Raw genomic sequence first — 19,366 nt, 5'->3', positions numbered from 1 at the left:
TCTCAAAGAGAAACAGTAAGTAATTTCATCATATCTGACTGCATTTGGGAATTTGAAATGTCATTAAGTTCTTTTTCTGTCTGTTTTCCCAGCCTAGTAATAATGCAACGGAAGGACAGGCTGTGACTGTGGAAATCATCCTGACACTGCAACTAGTGCTCTGCATTTATGCCTCTACTGACGACAGACGGGATGACAATGTGGGGTCACCATCACTTTCCATTGGTCTTTCTGTGGTGGTGGGTCACTTAGTTGGGGTAAGTGCTTTCATTTCATTTGAGTTATCCCCATATTTGTCTTATGCGTTTTCGATAGTAAATAGCTGTGTAGCGCAGCAAAGCTTAGCTACTATAAAGATCTTCAAATCTTATATCTATAGAGCCAGGAGGACATACAGATTTTTTTAAAAAAATGCCTTTTATGAATCTTATAAACTGCAGTAAGAGTCACTGCTGAAGCCTAAACCTCCTTGAATTTTGTTGATAAGTTAATGTGATTTTTAGCGCAATATCGGCGCTTTGAAGTGCTGTCTGGCCTGAAATCCCGGGAATGCTCAGAATCGGGAGAATATAGACCCAAGGAGTGTCTGTTCTGCCCCTGCCCAGATACTGAGCATAACAGAAGCCCTTGCTGTCTTTAAGGGGATGGGAAGTGGATTAGCAAATTGATTGAGAAAACTGTATCAGACCGCTCCCCCCCAGTGCCCCCCCCATGTTTTCTGGGAAAGTAAACCACGTGTTTTGACAATACATGTAAAAATCTTATCAGGACAAGCTGTCCAGCAAGATGACGTGCTTAGTTCAGACCCGGTTTATGATCTAACAAACTCCCTTTAATTCGATTTAATTGTATCTTGTAATTTAAGGGTTTTTTCAAGTGGTCAATACCCCAAAATAAATGTGCTTCATAATAAAAAAGTTAAAAACATGGTTATTTTGTACTATTATGAGGGCAGCCAGCTGTTTTTAGTGCTACCAATAAAAATAATATCAAAACCATCACATGATTTTGTATACATACATTAACATGTTTAAATAAATGTATATGGGTCGCCCTTCCAGGGCTGTGGGGTACTCGGTACCGGGCCCGATGAGCTTCAATAGGAGATGTCACGGCAGCTGTAACCTGGCCCGTGACCCTGGGCGCCCATTGTAAAAGGGGTTGTTTCAGTGTGCTTGTGGTGATGAAAGTTTATAAGTGATTCGTGATGCCGCCTGTGGTGTTCGGCAATGAAGATGTAAGCCGACGCTGCAGACAAATCCTCTGGGACAGATGGTGTGGTGCAGCAGTGATGTTATAGCCCTCCACAGGCAGGGCTGTAGTCCCAGGGCAGAGTAAATGAAGTGACACGTAGATGGTGTCGTGTCAGGTGCAAGGGATGTAGCAGTGCTGGGCAGGTTTGCGCAGGAAAAAGTGGAGGACACCTGGGCATGTAGTTCCAAAGCTTTACTCACAGTCTGTTGTACAAACAGGTGCCTGCCTCCGTGCCGTGTCCTCCGGGTCAGGGACTCAGTCAACCTCCAGGCCAGATGGAATACTCCTTTCCAACACTCCACCAATATGTACCTTTCTGAACGTCTCCTCTTGTAGCGCCTTTAGGTGAAGTACTCCTAGTACTGAGTTACACTGGAGTTCCTCCTCTCTGATGTTCCTATGAACTCTACTTGTACGGCAGACAGCTGTAGCCTGCTTCGGGGACTCCTTGCTACTAAGTCCTGGCTCACTATCCAATTGCTGTTGTGCCCCCAAGTCTTGTGTGGGAATAAACTGGTCTCTACTTCTATTCCTCCGGTGTCTGCTGCAGGACCATTAGTATCCATACAACCTCGGGGGACCGGGCCCCGGCCTTGCGCTTAGAACTTCTAGGAAGGGTTCTCTTCTAACCCACGTCCTCTGTTCTCTTTTACTCCTCACGTTCCGTACTGATCTTCCTCTCTATGGAGAGTCAGGCTTCCAGTCTATGTTGCTCTCTCTCTCTTCCTTTCCCGTGCCAGCACACCCAGGTCACTGGGATCTGCTGCAGCATTTCCATCCATCTATCCCTCTCTCCGGGGATCTTCTCTCCAACTCTCTAACCAACTGACTGACTGACTAATCCTCAACTCTTCCCGCTCTTTGAAATGTAATCTAACTCCACCCACCTCCCAGCACATTTCGTGTTCCAAGCAGGGAGCCACCAATGGGTGCTTTGCTATACTCCAAGCAGGGAGCTGCCGAAGGTGCTTTACTACACTACTTTGTGGTGTGGGGTGCAGGTGTTGGAGCGTGGTCAGGAGTCTCCACCTTACCTGGATGGTGGGATACCACACCTCAGGAGGAGGTGCAGTACCTCTGTGGCGACTGAGCCTCAGGGGCGCCACATATACCTTCTAATGCAAAATCTGTTATAGTAACCATTTTCACCAGCATCTTCTTCTAATATCTACTCCAATTGCTGCTGTTAATTAACATACATGCTATTTGTCAGTCTCTGACAGCAGAGTTTAATTGGCACAATCCTGGCACAATCTAAATTCTGGTGCCCACTGCTTCCCAAGGAGATTGCAAGCTACCGATCAGTGGCCATGGCAGCCATAAGCATGTTGTATATAGAACAAGTGATCAAACGATCAAATTCAAGTCTCCTGAGGGCAATAAAAAAAAAAGTGAAAGGAAAAAAAAAGCTTATAAAAAATGTAAAAAAATAAAAAGTTTGAATCCCACTATTCTTGCCAGTGTAAAAATAACAAAAGAAAATAATAAATAAATATATTTGACTAGATGGTGTCCCGATTCCATCGCAATGGGCATTCTAGAGTCTCTGTTAAAATAAAAAATAGTTATGGGTTGCCCTCCCAGGGCTGTGGGGGTACTCGGTACCAGGCCAGTCTCTCAGAGGGGAATGTCACAGCAGCAGTGACCCGGTCCGTGGCCCTGGGCGCCCATGTAAAAGGGATTAAGTGTTGGAATAAAGTTTATGAGTGAATGATTCGTGACGCCACCTGTGGTGTTCGGCAATGAAGATGTTAAGCCGACGCTGCGGACAGACCCCCTGGAACAGATGGTGTGGTGCAGCTATGATGTTGTGGCCCTCCACAGGTAGGGCAGTAATCCCAGGGCAGTGAGGATAGGTGTTGAAAAAGAGGGTGCAGTGCCTGGCACAGTGATGAAGCAGTGCTGATGGGGTTGCAGGAAGAAGGCAAGGACACAACAGGGTGCAGTTTCTTTACCATTACTTTGCTTGGCAAATGCAGTCCAGGGTCCAGATTACAGATGGCACAGGAGCTGGCTAGCCTGGAAGAAACTTAGGAATCTCTCTATGCAGATGGGTCGTGTAGTCTCCTTCCTAGCGCTTATTTTAAGGTACTTGCAGTACTAAGTTACAATGAAGTTCCACTTGCTTATTCTCTTTAGAACTCCCTCGTATGGCAGACAGCTGTAGCCTTCCTCTTCTGGCTCACACGTCGCTGTTGTGCCTCCGAGTCTTATGTGGGATTAGAGCATTTACAGCTTCCTATTCCTCCGGTTTCTGTTGCAGGACCATCAGTGTCCGTACCTTGGAGACCGGGCTCCAGATCATGCGCTATAGCTGGGAATGAGCCTGAACTCTCTGCTCAATCTCCCATTTCTTCTCCTCCACATCCACACACGTTTCCCTCCTCACACGAACTCCTTCTCTCCCCTCCTGGCCCCCAGAGAGTAGATCCTCTCCCAGGTTTGGTTCAGAGCTCCCTCTGCTGACCTGGAATGGAAAACTGTGCTGTGTGTTGTGGTTAACTGCCAGAGAGATCCTTAATTGCTTCCGAGCATGACATCACACTCCCTAGGAGGAAGGCAATGCCACTGTGGCGACCATGCTCCTGGGGGTGCCACATTCCCCCCTAGTGCAATTCAGTACTCCCAGACTGTAGAGAAAACATGTAAACATATAAACAATTATAAATAAAGCAAGACTTCAAAAATTGAAAAATATTACAAAAACCAAAGCTCAAAAATAGTCCTGATGACGATTAGTCCAAGCGTCAATGTCCATGGTCCAATTCCTGAGCAAGTAGGTAAACTATTTACAAGTAGAGTTTTGACTACACATAGTCCTGTGGTCCAACTGTCCATTGAAACAAAAGAAAATATCCAACAAGTCTTACAGAGTCTCTGTAGGCACAAAACTTGAAACGTTGCATATTTACAGATTAACATTTACAAAACTTATCTATATGCGGAACCTTAGGGGTGGAATACCTTGGGTACTACGGACAGACCTACGTAGCACTGGTGTGGGTAAACTAGGTAGCAACCGTCTGTGAACTCTTAGACTCACCATGGGCATGACAGATTTACCACTGGCAGGACAAAGGTTCTCTAGCTCCACTGCTGGTGTAACATCCGCTGCCTGAACTTCCTGATTTTCAGAGTTCTCTTGAGTCTCTGCTACTTCTCTTGCAGTAGTCTGGGGAAAGATTAGGACAGATACTACAACGGCTTGATCCATTCTTGACCAATTTTCAGGGAATTCTCCGAGTACAGTGCTGACCTTTTCTTCTTTTTCTTCCTCTATGCGTTGAAGGTTGTTTTGTTCTTCCATCTTTTCCTTTAGCTGTTCAGGGCACAGTTTCAGATGATCTCTCGACACTGCTGATGAGGTTTCTCCTCCTTCCTTACTGATAAGGCACACTTTGGTGTTGTCAAAATTTGATGGTAGGACGGTGTAGGGTTCAGCTTCCCATTGGTCATCCAATTTATGCATCCTTCTTTTGCTCTTTAGGACTTGTTCTCCTGGTGACAAGGGAACTGCAGGTGCATGTTGATTGTAGTTCTTCTCTTGTTTTTGTCTTGCCTGCGCTAGACTCTTTTCTACGCACTCTTGTACTCTACGGTACTGCTGCTGCCGCTCTGTATCCCAGTCAGCATCTGGTGATGTTACCTCAGGTGTCAGGACTCCCATATCCAAATCAATAGGCAGCTTGCCAGGCCTCGCTCTCATTAGGTAGGCTGGAGTGCAGTTGGTGGAATTCACAGGAAAGTGATTGTAGAGGTCGACCAGATCTGGCAACTTTTCTGGCCACAGATTCCTCTCTTCCAAAGGCAAGGTCTTCAGTAGATCGATCACAACCTGATTCATCTTTTCACACATGCCATTGGTCTGTGGATGGTACGGTGTTGTCCTGATCTTCTTGCAACCGTACAAGTTACAGAATTCCTGGAACACTTCTGCCTCAAAGGCTGGACCATGATCTGTAAGCACACGCTCGGGATATCCGTGTGGTCGACAAAAGTGCTGTTGGTATGCTCTGGCTGCTGTCCTGGCTGTTAGATCCTTGACAGGCATGACTACCAGGAACCTCGAGTAGTGGTCAATGATGGTAAGAGCATAAACATAGCCTGAACGGCTTGGAACCAGCTTCACATGGTCCAGGGCGACCAACTCGAGTGGTTGTTTGGTTATTATTGGCTGCAAAGGAGCTCGCTGGCTGTTACAGTCCTTTCTGCACAGGTTGCATTGTCCACACTCCCGAAACCAATTTTCAATGGCCTTCCTCATACCAGCCCAGTAGAATCTCTCCCGGAGCAAGGCCTCCAACTTCTTCCATCCAAAGTGTCCAGCTCCATTGTGGTATGCCTCCAATACAATTGATGCCTCCCTCTTTGGGACTACCACTTGCCAGACCAACTCATGAGTGCGGACATTGATACTCCTCCGATACAGCTTTCCCTCATAGATGAACAGCCGGCCTCTCTCCTTCCACAGCTGCTGGGTTTCTTCAGGAGCATCTGGAGCTGGGCGTGAGTCAGCTTGTGACAGTAGCTCCTTTACCAGGCGGACTACGGGGTCGCTATCCTGGGTTTCTGCCCAGTCATGATGAGGCAATGGATTTAGGGTGGCCTCTTTCACGATAGACCGTCTGTTTCTCACTCCTTTGGCACGTTGGGCCGCCATTGGCCGGTGGAAGGCAGGTAACTCTATTTCTTCGAGTGCCTCAGGGTCTTCTCCTGCATATGGCAGATTGGGCATTCTGGATAGCGCATCAGCATTGGCATTCTTGTGCCCCGCTCGGTACTTGATGGTGAATTCATAGTTAGGCAGCCGGGCCATCCATCGCTGCTCCAGTGCGCCTAGTTTTGCAGTTTCCAATTGAGTCAACGGGTTGTTATCCGTGAAGATGGTAAACTTGGCTGAAGCCAGGTAATGCTTGAATCGTTCAGTCACAGCCCAGACTATGGTGAGGAACTCCAGTTTGAAGGAACTGTAGTTTTCAGGGTTCCTTTCAGCGGGACGAAGCTTCCTGCAGGCGTAGGAGATCACTCTTTCTTTGCAATTCTGTACCTGTGACAGTACTGCTCCCAGTCCCACTTTGCTGGCATCAGTATACAGAACAAATGGTTGGTCATAATCTGGGTAGGCCAGAACTTCATTTCCTGTGAGAGCCATCTTCAGTCGAGTGAAAGACCTCTCCAGTTCCTCATTCCATTCAAATGTAGGACTCTTCTTCCTGGCTTTCTTGGGTTGGCCCACCAGAAGATTTTGCATAGGCGTGGCAATTTCAGTGAAGCCTTTGATGAACCTTCGGTAGTAGCCTACCAACCCGAGGAATTGACGTACTTCATGGAGGTTGCTGGGCTTCTGCCAGTCTCGGATGACAGTGACTTTGTCTGGATCCAGTGCCACACCTTCTGCACTCACTACATGACCGAGGTACTGTACCTTGGGCTTCAGGAGGTGGCATTTGGAAGGCTTCACTTTCAGGCCAAAGTTGGACATGGCCTGAAACACCTCAGCCAGGTGCTTCAGATAGTCTTCATGAGTCTTGGAGAAAACAATGACATCATCAAGGTACAACAGGACTGTCTCGAAGTTCTTGTGTCCAAGACAGCACTCCATTAGCCATTGAAATGTCCCAGGGGCGGTGCAGAGCCCGAACAGCATGTACTTGAACTCGCAGAGACCCATTGGGGTAGTAAACGCTGTTTTCTCCTTGTCTGCCTCTGCCACGGGAACCTGCCAATACCCACTAGTGAGATCTAAAGTGGAAAAATAGTTAGCAGTTTTAAGTGCAGCTAGTGACTCCTCAATTCTGGGTAATGGGTAGGCATCCTTATGTGTAATGCTGTTAATTTTTCTGTAATCAACACACATTCTCATGGTACCATCTTTCTTTTTCACAAAGACTATTGGAGCTGCCCAGGGGCTACAACTGTCTCGGATCACCCCAGCTTCCTTCATTTCTCGCAACATACTTTTGGCACATTGATATTGTGTTGGGGGTATAGGCCAGTACCTTTCTTTAACGGGTGGATGATCTCCAGTGGGGATATGGTGTTGAACCCCTTTTGCCTTCCCAAAGTCTAGAGGGTGTTTACTGAATACCCGCTCATACTCCTGAGTCACTCGGTAAACCCCACTCTTTTGGTATGAAGGGGTGGAGTCAGTTCCCACTTGCAGCTGCTGACACCACTCCTCCAGCTGCTTTACAGAGCCATTGTCCTCCACCTGGTCGGATGAGACCAAGGGCTCTGCTGCCTGTATTGCGTTGTTACTGACAGTAAGCAGCTTAGCAACTGTGGCATACCGAGGTATTGTAGCCTTCTCCTCCCCACAATTCAAGAGGAGTACAGGTACTCTCCCTTTGCGAACGTCAACTACCCCTCTGGCTGTCAGGACAGTGGGCCCACTATCAGAGTACACTGGCTCTACCAATGCTTGGTAATCTTTTCCTCTGAGGCCGATGGCTGCCCGACACCAAATTAACATTTCACATCTGGGGGGTATCGCAATGGGGAAAGAATCACTCACTCTGATGGTGCCAATTTCTCCGCCAGACAGTTCTACTTGCTGTCTTTGCATCAGGGCCTTGATCTCCTTCAGGACTCGTTCACTGGAACCAGCAGTCTCAGCCACCTGTTGCAACAAAACAATAACCTCGGCAAGACAATTTTCAATCACATTAGTACCTAAGGTCATCATTGGGTTACATTCTCATCGATCAATGTCTACAACTATCAGACCTTGAGATTTTAACTCTCCTCTCCCCACTTTAATAGTAATCTCTTTACATCCTACTTGCGGCAAAGACTGACCATTGCTGGCAACTACTGTGGGTTCATCACTTGGGCCGTGAGTAAGTTTAGTGTCAGCCCAATACTGCTTGTAAAGGATATATGGCATAGTTGTCACCTCAGAGCCAGTGTCCAGCAAAGTGTTCATGGGGATGCCGTCAATCACCACTGGGAGGACCGGTCGCCCTCCAACATACTTGGCTCGCCAGTTACTTGGGCCTTGTGGTCCTACTCCTGGGGGTTGGCCCTCTGCCCCAGGGGTTGCTCGTTTAAATAACAGAACCTTGCAATGTGGCCTGCCTTGTGGCAGTGATCATAGCGATCATTGTCTCTCCCTCGGCGTGGCGGGATCCTCTTCTTCCTTAGCCATGGGACATCCTCTGGACTGGAGGCCAGCTGGATCTTCTCCTTGGATGACACCTGCAGGGACTGCACAGTTTTTGCAAGTGCAGCCATATTTTTGGTCAGCTCCTGGACCTGAAGATGCAGTTCGGCAGAAGGGTCTTTGTCCAGAGTCTGTGCATCAGCCTCCACCGGGCTGAGAGGGAAAGATGCTGCTTCTTGATGGTATGTGATCGCTGGGCGCCTAGGGGGCGCTGGACGGCTGACATTTGGTTCAAGCAGCACCCGGATAGCCCTGTCTTTGAAGTCTGCAGTCTAGGTCAGGATTCTGTAGGGCTATGATGCGCAGCTGTGCTCTGTGGGTACTGGATAAGAGGCCCTCAATAAATTGCTCCTTTAACAGTCGGTCTCCATCTTTCACACTGTCTGGATCAATCTGCTTGATGGCTCGCAGCGCCTCCTGCAGGTTAAGAGTATAGTCCCGTATACTGTCCTGCACTCCTTGCTTACACCCAAAGAATCTCATCTTTATTTCAGCTGCAATGCGAGTGTCAAAGGTGCTTCTTAGCTTAGCCAGGATCTTTTTAACAGTCTCTTTATCAGTGTCCTGCCAGGCTTTTACTTCCCTTTGCGCTGCACCAGTTAGCTGCCCAATAAGGATGTACACTTTCTGGCTTTCAGACAGAGGATACACCTCAAACAAACTGCACAGTCTCTCTTTAAATTCACTCAGGGTATGTGACTCCCCTGAGTACTGCGGTAGCCAGGCCGCTCCCGGTACATAGGGCATGGACTGCGGCATTATGGGGACTGCTGCGGTGGGCGCTGATTCTTGCGGTGCTCTGGAGGCAGCGCTGGCTGCTGGATGCAGCGGCGCTATGGGTGCCACAGGTGCGCTGGGCCCTGCAGCTTGTGGTGTTGAGGTAGCTATTTAGGGAGGGCTAAATTAACCCTTCACGATTGAGCCAGTGATGTCCAAATTAATCCACAGAGTGTTGCTAGCAACTCAAATGACCACACGGAGACGGGGGTCTCTGTACAGGAGGATCGAGACAGATCACTAAGCCACTTTATTTTAGTCACTTCTTTTATAACATTTTGCTTAATTATGCAAAGTTCTCAACTACCAATAACTTAATTTCTCTTTGTAAGCCAATAATATTGCAAGAAAACCGAAAACTACATATATGTCCGTATCCAAATAGAAAGTAGTATAATGGCATATTCTTCAGAGTTTTACACCCCGCCTCCCTTATCTTGCACCTGATGGGAACAGTCTGGTTTCATGACAGTTTGAACTTTTACCTAATTACAAAATTTATCATACTGTACAGCAACAAAAATGGAGAAACGAAACCTTCAGAGAATGGATAAAACAAAACTTCAGCGTTGACTTTAGTATTAACCCTTCACAGTGGCACTGAGAGGTTTGCAGTGGCGTCCGCCGCTGCGTCTGCTCTTGCTTCAGACATTCTCTTCCCCCCTAGCTAACGGTTGGCCAGGCCCTGGGTTGCGTTGACTTACCGGCTGCCGCTCTGCAGGCTGGATGATCGGGGGATGCTGGGACTGCAAGCCTCACTTCTCACTTCCCACGCACCACTTCACTTTTTCAGCGCTTTTCGGCTGGCTCCGCCCATGACGGCCTGTCCCTTTGGTTTCCCACGCGCGCCAAACAGTGGGATAATGGCGGCGATGGTGACGACAGTCTGTGGCACACAACACAGTCTCTGGCACACAGGACCCAGGGACACCGGGCTCCGTTAATCCTGTTTGTGACGCCAAAATGGGTCTCCCTCCCAGGGCTGTGGGGTACTCGGTACCGAGCCTGTCTCTCAGAGGGGAATGTCACAGCAGCGGTGACCCGGTCTGTGGCCCTGGGCACCCATGTAAAAGGGATTAAGTGATGGAATAAAGTTTATGAGTGAATGATTCGTGACGCCACCTGTGGTGTTCGGCAATGAAGATGTTAAGCCGACGCTGTGGACAGATCCCCTGGGACAGATGGTGTGGTGCAGCTATGATGTTGTGGCCCTTCACAGGTAGGGCAGTAATCCCAGGGCCGTGAGGATAGATGTTGAGGAAGAGGGTGCAGTGCCTGGCACAGGGATGAAGCAGTGCTGACGGGGTTGCAGGAAGAAGGCAAGGACACAACAGGGTGCAGTTTCTTTACCTTTACTTTGCTTGGCAAATGCAGTCCAGGGTCCAGATTACAGATGGCACAGGAGCTGGCTAGCCTGGAAGCAACTTAGGAATCTCTCTATGCAGATGGGTGTAGTCTCCTTCCTAGCGCTTATTTTTAGGTACTTGCAGTACTGTGTTACACTGAAGTTCCACTTGCTTATTCTCTTTAGTACTCCCTCATATGGCAGACAGCTGTAGTCTTCCTCTTCTGGTACACACGTCGCTTACCGTTACAAACAGATGCGCCTGTCACTGATTGGTCGCAGCCTGGTGGCCGCGACAAATTGGAGGCACAGGATTTCAGTTACAGAAACACAGACAGAATAAGACAATTATATAGTAGATAATGCCACACCTGTAAAAGTTCATATATTAATGAATAAAATGAATTAATCCATATGGTGAACAAAGTAAGAATAAAAAAATTGAAACGCCAGAATTGGCGTCGCAGGTCCTGGTCCTGCACCTCCCATCTTCGTACGGCGCCGCCCTCCAGCTTTCTTCATCACTCCCCGGCATTGCGCTCCTGCGCAGGCGTACTTATCTGTCCTGTTGAGGGCAGAGCAAATTGCTGCAGTGCGCAGGCGCTGGGCCTCTCTGACCTTTCCCGGTGCCTGCACACTGCAGTACTTTACTCTTCCCTCAACAAGGCAGAGAAGTATGCCTGCACAGTAGTGCGATGCTGGGGAGCTTTGAAGCAAGCAGGAGGGCATCGTTGCAAGAAATGGGAAGCGCCGGACCCGAATCTGCGACACTCATCGAACCGGACCGTCACCCCCCCTGGTGAGTAAAATAAAAGTTATTTTTCTTATCTTTCATGTCGGAATACTGTAGATAAGCCCTGAAAGGCAGTGGCTGCATCTTATAGCGGCCAGAACAGATGACAGGTTCCCTTTAATTTCTCCATTTTCTCCATAGTCTGAGTCCGCTGACATCTGAGTGCTGTCCAGTGTTTCATGTGCACCAATAGACTTGTATTGGTGCGTTTGATCCAAATTTCAGAGCCACTCATAGAATAGAATGCTGCAATTTTTTCTCTTGAGAAAAAGTAGCAAATCTGCACTGCCCCATAGTATAATATTGTGCCGAGTACTATCTAAGAAAACATAGCAATCGGCCGTGTTCTACGTTCATGTGAGTGAACCCTAAGGTGAAGTCTCTTACGAAATCTTGCTTTTGCTTCAATTTTTCAACTCTTTTTCCTGTAAATTCAAGAGAAACTCCTAGTACTGTGCAATACAATGTGTCAAGTCCTACTGTAATTTTTCAGCTGAATAGCGCGTCCTAATAGCTCAGACTGTGATGTCAGTAACCAAGTATTGACATCAGTAATGGTAAATCACGCACGTCCTAGGAGACCTCGGGCATGCTATTAAACATTCATTAATATTGTGTAATTATTTCTGCATGTCATTGATGACTACATAAAGTATTCTGTCCATGATACATCACACAGTAGGAGATCTGAGCAGATGGATTCCTGGAAGAGAGATGAAAATGTACATGTCAGATCTTCTTTGAAACTGCCATTAACTTTTACAGCCCGTCATAACTTTACATTACGATGCCCAATATTTCTTGCTATTGATGGTATTATTCTAATAAATGCTACTATATTTCTATTTTATGAAGGGGAAACTTAAAAATGTCAGTGTGTAGCTGAGCGTTTGTAATACTTATACTTAGTTAATGATCTTGTTTGTTACCAATCTTTCAAAGAGAATTGAAAAGTAGGCAACCATTAATCCCCCATGCAATTGTCAATTTTTGGTTTTGCAGTTCCTTTTTTTTTCCTGCCCTTTCACCAAGAGTCGAAATTTTTCTACTTTTCCATTGACATAGCCACATGAGGGTTAATTTACATAAAGAAAGCTGTAGTTTTGAATGATGCCTTTCACTTTACCATATAATGTACTGCAAAAGTAGAAAACAATTCCTTGTGCAGTAAAATAGTCAAAAACTACTTATTTCCATTAATTTTTTAAATTTAGAAATACCATCATGACCAGCACGGGGGACCTTGCAATCATGGAAAACCCACGATCCCCTTATGGGGCTCTGGTGGGAGGTTAGAATACCTTGTACTCCTGCATCACACTATAAAAGGCTGCTGTCACAGACTGACAGCGGCATTTAACAGGTTAACGGCAGCATGCTCCACTCCGCTCCATCATAGCTGTTAGTGGCAGAAGATGGCTGAAATGCACAGCCATCATCTACCAGCAAAAATGAAGGTTCAGTTCATGAGCCCACATGAAAGCAAGGGAGCCGACATTGGACGTAGTAATATGTCTAACGTCGGTAAGGAGTTCATTAGTTTTATGCTTTCAAATACCAGACTTTTATGGATGCAGCAATAGCAAATATCTTTATTTTATTTTTTTTCTTTATTTTTAATAGGGTGATTCAAATTTTTATATATTTTTTATATATATTTATTTTTTTGTATTTACTACAGTTTTTTTACTGATCAAGACTAAAGGGGGTTTTACACATAGCGATATCGCTAGCAATATCGTTAAAGCATCACCGCTATGTGTGATACTTACCTCCGACCGACTCCCCCCCGCTGTCTGTCGCTGATCGCGCGAGATCGTGCAGCTCCATTTCTCATCGGGCGCTTCCTGCTGGGCTTCCTGCTGGCGCCGACGAGCGACGCGTGGACGTGGACGGGAGGACGTCAGGATCGCCTCGTCTGAAAGGTAAGTAACGACCGCTGTATCGCTGCTGCATCGCTGTGAGATCTGCCTGTGTGACAGCTCACTAGCGACCATTTAGCGATGTCGTATCGTGGTGCATCGCTAAATGTAAAGGGGGCTTTAGTCACTTGACTAATATACTGCAATACTTTTGTATTGCAGTATTTACAGAAAATAATGTTCTGTGGCTGAGCGTCACAGTAGGACTAAGATGGCAGCTGCAGGAGGCTCTCGACTACTACTATGACAACCCATCACCACCCTGTGATTGCATTGCATCAATGATTGACAGCAACATTTAATGTAAATCTTTAAAGGGAATCTGTCACCCCTTTTTTGAGATATCATATAATGATATCATTCAATTGTGTGTCACATAAGGATTCTCTTAGTACTTTTGCTTCCCCCTGACCCCGCACCTTTCATGCATAAATACCTTTTTTATATCGGTTCAGATGTATGTAAACTGCCGCTGTCCGGTCCGCTGGGCGGGGCTTATTCAACTGCTCCCAATAATACATTAGGTAAATGGGTTTAGGGTTAATACATTGGTTAAAGGAGTTGGCCATTTTATTTTAACAAATATTAACAGGATCTCACTAACAAGTGCAGGAGGTAAGCCTGCCATACTCATATGCAGTGGGGGAAATAAGTATTTGATCCCTTGCTGATTTTGTAAGTTTGCCCACTGACAAAGACATGAACAGTAGGGATGAGCGAGTATACTTGTTAGGATTCGGTACTCGGCGAGTAATGCGGTACTCGCGGTACTCGAATTCTGGCGAGTATTTCACTACTTGCCTCGCAATATTCGGCACAGCCCGCACAGTCCCCGCACAGTACCTGCGCAGCCCAGCACAGTCCCGCACAGGCCAGCACAGTCCCCTCACATCCCAGCACAGTCCCCGCACAGCCCGTCACAGTCTCCGCACAGTGCCTGCACAGCCCAGCACAGTCCCTCACAGGCCAGCACTGTCCCGCACAGGCTGGCACAGTCCCCGCACAGCCCGGCACAGTACCCGCAGAGTACCTGCACAGCCCAGCACAGTCCCGCACAGTACCTGCACAGCCCAGCACAGTCCCGAACAGTCCCCGCACAGCCCAGCACAGTCCAGCTCAGACCAGCACAGTCCCGCACAGACCAGCACAGTCCCGCACAGCCCAGCACAGTCCCACACATCCCGGCACAATTTCCGCACAGCCCAGCACAGTCCCGCACAGCCCAGCACAGTCCCGCACAGCCCGGCACCGTCCCCGCACAGTACCTGCAAAGCCCAGCACAGTCACGCATAGCCAAGCACAGTCCCGCACAGTATTCGCACAGTCCCCGCCCATTACTTGCATTCCCCATAGACTTACATTGGACTCATTACGAGTACCCGAGTATTAGGAGGTACTCGTAACGTGTACAGCGAGTCCAAATACTTCACTACTCGCTCATCCCTAATGAACAGTCTATAATTTTAAGGGTAGGTTAATTTTAACATTGAGAGAATATCAAAAATAAAATCCAAAATATCATATTGTATAAATTATATAAATTTATTTGCATTTTGCAGTGAGAAATTAGTATTTGATCCCCTACCAACCAATAAGAGTTCTGGCTCCTACAGACAAGTTAGACGTTCCTAATCAACTTGTTACCTGCATTTAAGACAGCTGTCTTACATAGTCACCTTTATAAAAGACTCCTGTCCACAGACTCAATTAATCAGTCAGACTCTAACCTCTACAACATGGGCAGGACCAAAGAGCTTTCTAAGGATGTCAGGGACAAAATCATAAAGCTGGAATGGGCTACAAACCCATAAGTAAGACGCTGGTTTTGAAGGAGACAACTGTTGGTGCAATAGTAAGAAAATGGAAGAAATACAAAATGACTGTCAATTGACATCGATCTGAAGCACCTTGTGGGATATTCTTGTTCATGAAGAAGGTGAGAGATTAGCCTAAAACTACATGGGGGAACTTGGTAATGATCTCAAGGCAACTGGGACCACAGTCACTAAGAAAACCATTGCTAACATATTACGCTGTAAAGGTTTAAAATCCTGCAGTGCCCGCAAGGTCCCCCTGCTCAATAAGGTGCATGTGCAGGCCCGTTTGAAGTTTGCAAATGAACACCTGGATGATTCTGTGAGTGATTGATGTGGTCAGATGAGACAAAAATTGAGCTCTTTGGCATTAACTCGCCATGTTTGGAGGAAGAGAAATGCTGCCTATGACCCAAAGAACATCGTCCCCACTGTCAAGCATGGAGATGGAAACATTATGTTTTGGGGGTGTTTCTCTGCTAAGGGCACAGGACTACTTCACTGCATCAATGGGAGAATGGATAGAGCCATGTACCGTAAAATCCTGAGTGACAGTCTCCTTCCCTCCGCCAGGACATTGAAAATGGGTCGTGGCTGGGTCTTCCAGCAAGACAATGACTCAAAACATACAGGCGAGGCAACAAAGGAGTGGCTCAAGAAGAAGCACATTAAGGTCATGGAGTTACCTAGCCAGTTTCCAGACCTTAATCTCATAGAAAACTTATGGAGGGAGTTGAAGCTCCGAGTTGTCAAGCGACAGCCTCAAAATCTTAATAATTTAGAGATGATCTGCAAAGAGGAGTGGAGCAAAATTCCTCCTGACATGTGCGCAAACCTCATCATCAACTACAAAAAACGGCTGACTGCTGTTCTTGCCAATAAGGGTTTTGCAACCAACTATTAAGTCTTGTTTGCAAGAGGGATCAAATACTTATTTCTCACTGCAAAATGCAAATAAATTTATAGAATTTATGCTATGTGATTTTCTGGATTTTATTTTTGATATTATATCTCTCAATGTTAAAATTAACCTGCCCTTAAAAATATAGACTGTTGATGTCTTTGCCAGTGGGCAAACTTACAAAATCAGCAATGGATCAAATAATTATTTTCCCCACTGTATTAGTAAGTGCCCCAAATCATGTCCCCACCTTTTTTTTAAAAATAAAGAAAAACCCTTTAAAGATCATATAATGGTTGATATAACAATTGGATGTACCATCACTTTCTGAATAATGGAGGGTCTACCTAGGAACTCTTTTGTAATGTACACCTTGTCACTAGAGATGAGCGAGTATACTCATTAGCATTCGGTACTCGGGCGAGTAATGCGGTACTCGCGGTACTCGAATCTTAGCGAGTAAATTTCACTACTCGCCTCGCAATATTCGGATCTCCTGCCAGCATGTGTTAGCCAATCACAGTAAAGCCACAGCCTTCTTTGTTGTGGCATTACTGTGATTGGCTGGCCGTGCAGCATTACTGTATCGCTGGAGCCCATGGAGAGCGGTCGCATCAGCTGATGTGGCTGCTCTCCATGGGAGATCGACGTGGGACCCTCGTTATTAATGGGATTACGGCAGAAAGGTGAGTATAGGTTGCTTTTTTATTTTATGATTATTACAGGTGATCGATAGCTTCGGGGAATTAGGTGTGTGCGGTGAGTACGTACTCTATGTTATGTGTTGCATGTTGTGTATGTACTGTATGTTATATATTGTATGTTCTGTATGTCTTTTGGGTTTTTTTTTACATTCACCACATTAGCCAGATGATGGGAATACTACTTTCCCATCATCCGCTAATGCTGTCACTGCAGCGGGCATAGCCGGATTAGACAAGTAGTCCCATCGGACGATGCCCGCACAGGACCCGCACAGCCCCGCACACACACACACAGCCCGACAGACCCCCGCACACATTTTTCACACACACATAGTCTCCGCCCACACACATTCGCTGCCCATTACTCACATTTCCCATAGACTTACATTGGACTTCCTACTTGTTACGAGTACCCGAGTATTAGAAGCTACTCGTAACGAGTACAGCGAGTCTGAGTATTTCACTACTCGCTCATCCCTACTTGTCACCCACTGTGCAGATAATTGTAATATAGCGTGGGGCTGTGTTCCTTTTCCTTACACATCTGGTGGTTGGGATGGCTGACTGGAAATTGGACCACCCTTAAGGGGAAGGGGAATCTTGACTTAGTTTGCGATTAGATAACTACTGTTAAAAACAGATTGGTTAGACAATGTCGGCCTCAGATCTTTGTTTTCCATCATAGAATAGCATCCAATCACAGCACAGCTTATAGCTTATTAAGGCTATGTTCACACTAGGCGTTTTTCCAGCATTTTTAGTCTCCAAAATAACCTGCTCTCTTGGCAGTAAGAAGCTGTAGAAAAAAAGTAGGTTTTGCTTGTTTTTTCTTGCAACTTTGCTGCATCTTTTGCTGTGTTTTGTTCATGCTACATTTGTCTCTTGTGCACACTGATAATGTTTAGTGCAAAAAAATATGATTGTACTTCGCCAGGTTTGGGCACAAAAACCCTGTAAAACCTGATAACTTTGTTTTTTGCATCATTTTTCTACGTTTTTTCACCACCCATTACTTTCAATGGGTGAACAAAGTTGAAAAAAAAACACTGAAAGAAGTGAGCTGCAAAAGCCAGAAAATAATGAGGACAAAAAAAAAACCCAAGCAGTGTGCATGAGATTTCTGAAATCTCATAGACTTTACTTCTGCTGTAAAATGCAGTTGAAAATTTGTATAAAAAAAGCCTAGTGTGGACATAGTCTAAAGCTGTTTTACAAATGAAAGCTGAGCTCTGATTGGTTGCTGTAGGCAGCAAAGACAGTATTTTGTCCAAGAATATGATCAACTGCTTCCTTATATATATCATATTTAGAATAGTTTAGCCAGTAAGTTCGGAAAAAAACATTTTTTTCATAAGGACATCACATGTAGATATATTACAAAAACAGCTTATTAAAGGGAACCTGACAGCTGATATATGGTGCCCGAGCATGTATCAAACACTAGCTGTATAATTTCAGTCTTTGCACAGGGAGAGGCGACCTGTCACTCTCGGGCACAAGACAGGGAGAAGCTCCTTGGGACTCACCTGTCCAGCTAGTCTCCCGTACAGCTCAGTCCCCGGCTGCCATTAATCTATATTTTCTATGAAACTATGAAGTGCTTCAGAGTTAGGCCGGGGTCACACTTGCAACTGCAATGCGAGAAACTGACGCAAGTCTCTCGTATGAATACCCAGCACTGCCGCCAGCACTCGGGACCGGAGTGTGTGGCTGCATGTATTTCTATGCATCTGAACACTCCGGTCCCAAGTGCCAGCGGCAGTGCCGGACATTCATGCGAGATTGTGTGAGCATGCCGGGTAAGGGTGTGTGCACATGGGTCGCCCTCCCAGGGCTGCGGGGTTACTCGGTACCGGACCGGTATCAGCGGGTGGTGTGTCACAGCAGCGGTGACCCGGTCCGTGGCCCTGGGTGCCCAAGTAATGGCGGGGTAATGCTTATGGTGGAATGTAGTTAATGGAATAGTTTGTGACGCCACCTGTGGTGTTCGGCAAGTGAGATGTTAGGCCGACGCTGCAGACAGATCCTCTGGGACAGATGGTGTGGTGCAGCAGTGATGTTATAGCCCTCCACAGGCAGGGCTGTTGTCCCAGGGCAGAATAGGTGAAGTGACATGTGTTGTGGTGGTGTAGTGTCACATGTAGTGTACACGTGGTGTAGTGTCCGGCGCAGGGGATGCAGCAGTGCCAAGCATGCAGATGCAGGAAGGAATGGAGGACACCAGGGCATGTAGTTCCAAAGCTTTACTCACAGTCTGTAGTGCCCGCTTCCGTGCCTTGTCCTCCGGGTCAGGGACTCAGTCAACCTCCAGGCAAGATGGAATGCTCCCTTCCAACACTCCACCAACTTATATACCTTTTCTGAACGTCTCCTCTATAGCGCCTTTAAGTGTGAAGATCTCCTAGTACAGGGCGGCACGGTGGCTCAGTGGTTAGCGCAAGGCTGGGGTCCTGGGTTCGAATCCCACCAAGGACAACATCTGCAAGGAGTTTGTATGTTCTCCTCGTGTTTGCGTGGGTTTCCTCCGGGTACTCCGGTTTCCTCCCACATTCTAAAGACATACTGATAGGGAATTTAGATTGTGAGCCCCATCGGGGACAGTGATGATAATATGTGCAAATTGCAAAGCGCTGCGGAATATGTTAGCGCTATATAAAAATAAAGATTATTATTATTAGTACAGAGTTACACTGG

The 19,366-nt window shown here is 46.6% G+C and overlaps 1 protein-coding gene across 1 annotated transcript in view; it reads left to right on the top strand.

Moving 5' to 3' along the window:
* The window catches only part of LOC141049577 (aquaporin-2-like), a 57,418-nt gene that overhangs the window by 26,478 nt on the left and 11,574 nt on the right, over nucleotides 1-19,366 (top strand). Inside the window, exon 2 of the mRNA XM_073546141.1 lies at nucleotides 93-257. Coding sequence (XP_073402242.1) covers nucleotides 93-257 — 165 coding nt within the window. The remainder of the gene's footprint in view (nucleotides 1-92; nucleotides 258-19,366) is intronic.

The sequence above is a fragment of the Dendrobates tinctorius genome, unplaced genomic scaffold (genome assembly GCF_039654945.1).
Source record: "Dendrobates tinctorius isolate UK_male_01 unplaced genomic scaffold, ASM3965494v1 ptg000145l, whole genome shotgun sequence".
NCBI classification, from domain to species: Eukaryota; Metazoa; Chordata; class Amphibia; order Anura; family Dendrobatidae; genus Dendrobates; species Dendrobates tinctorius.
This window is presented reverse-complemented; position numbering and strand designations above follow the sequence as displayed.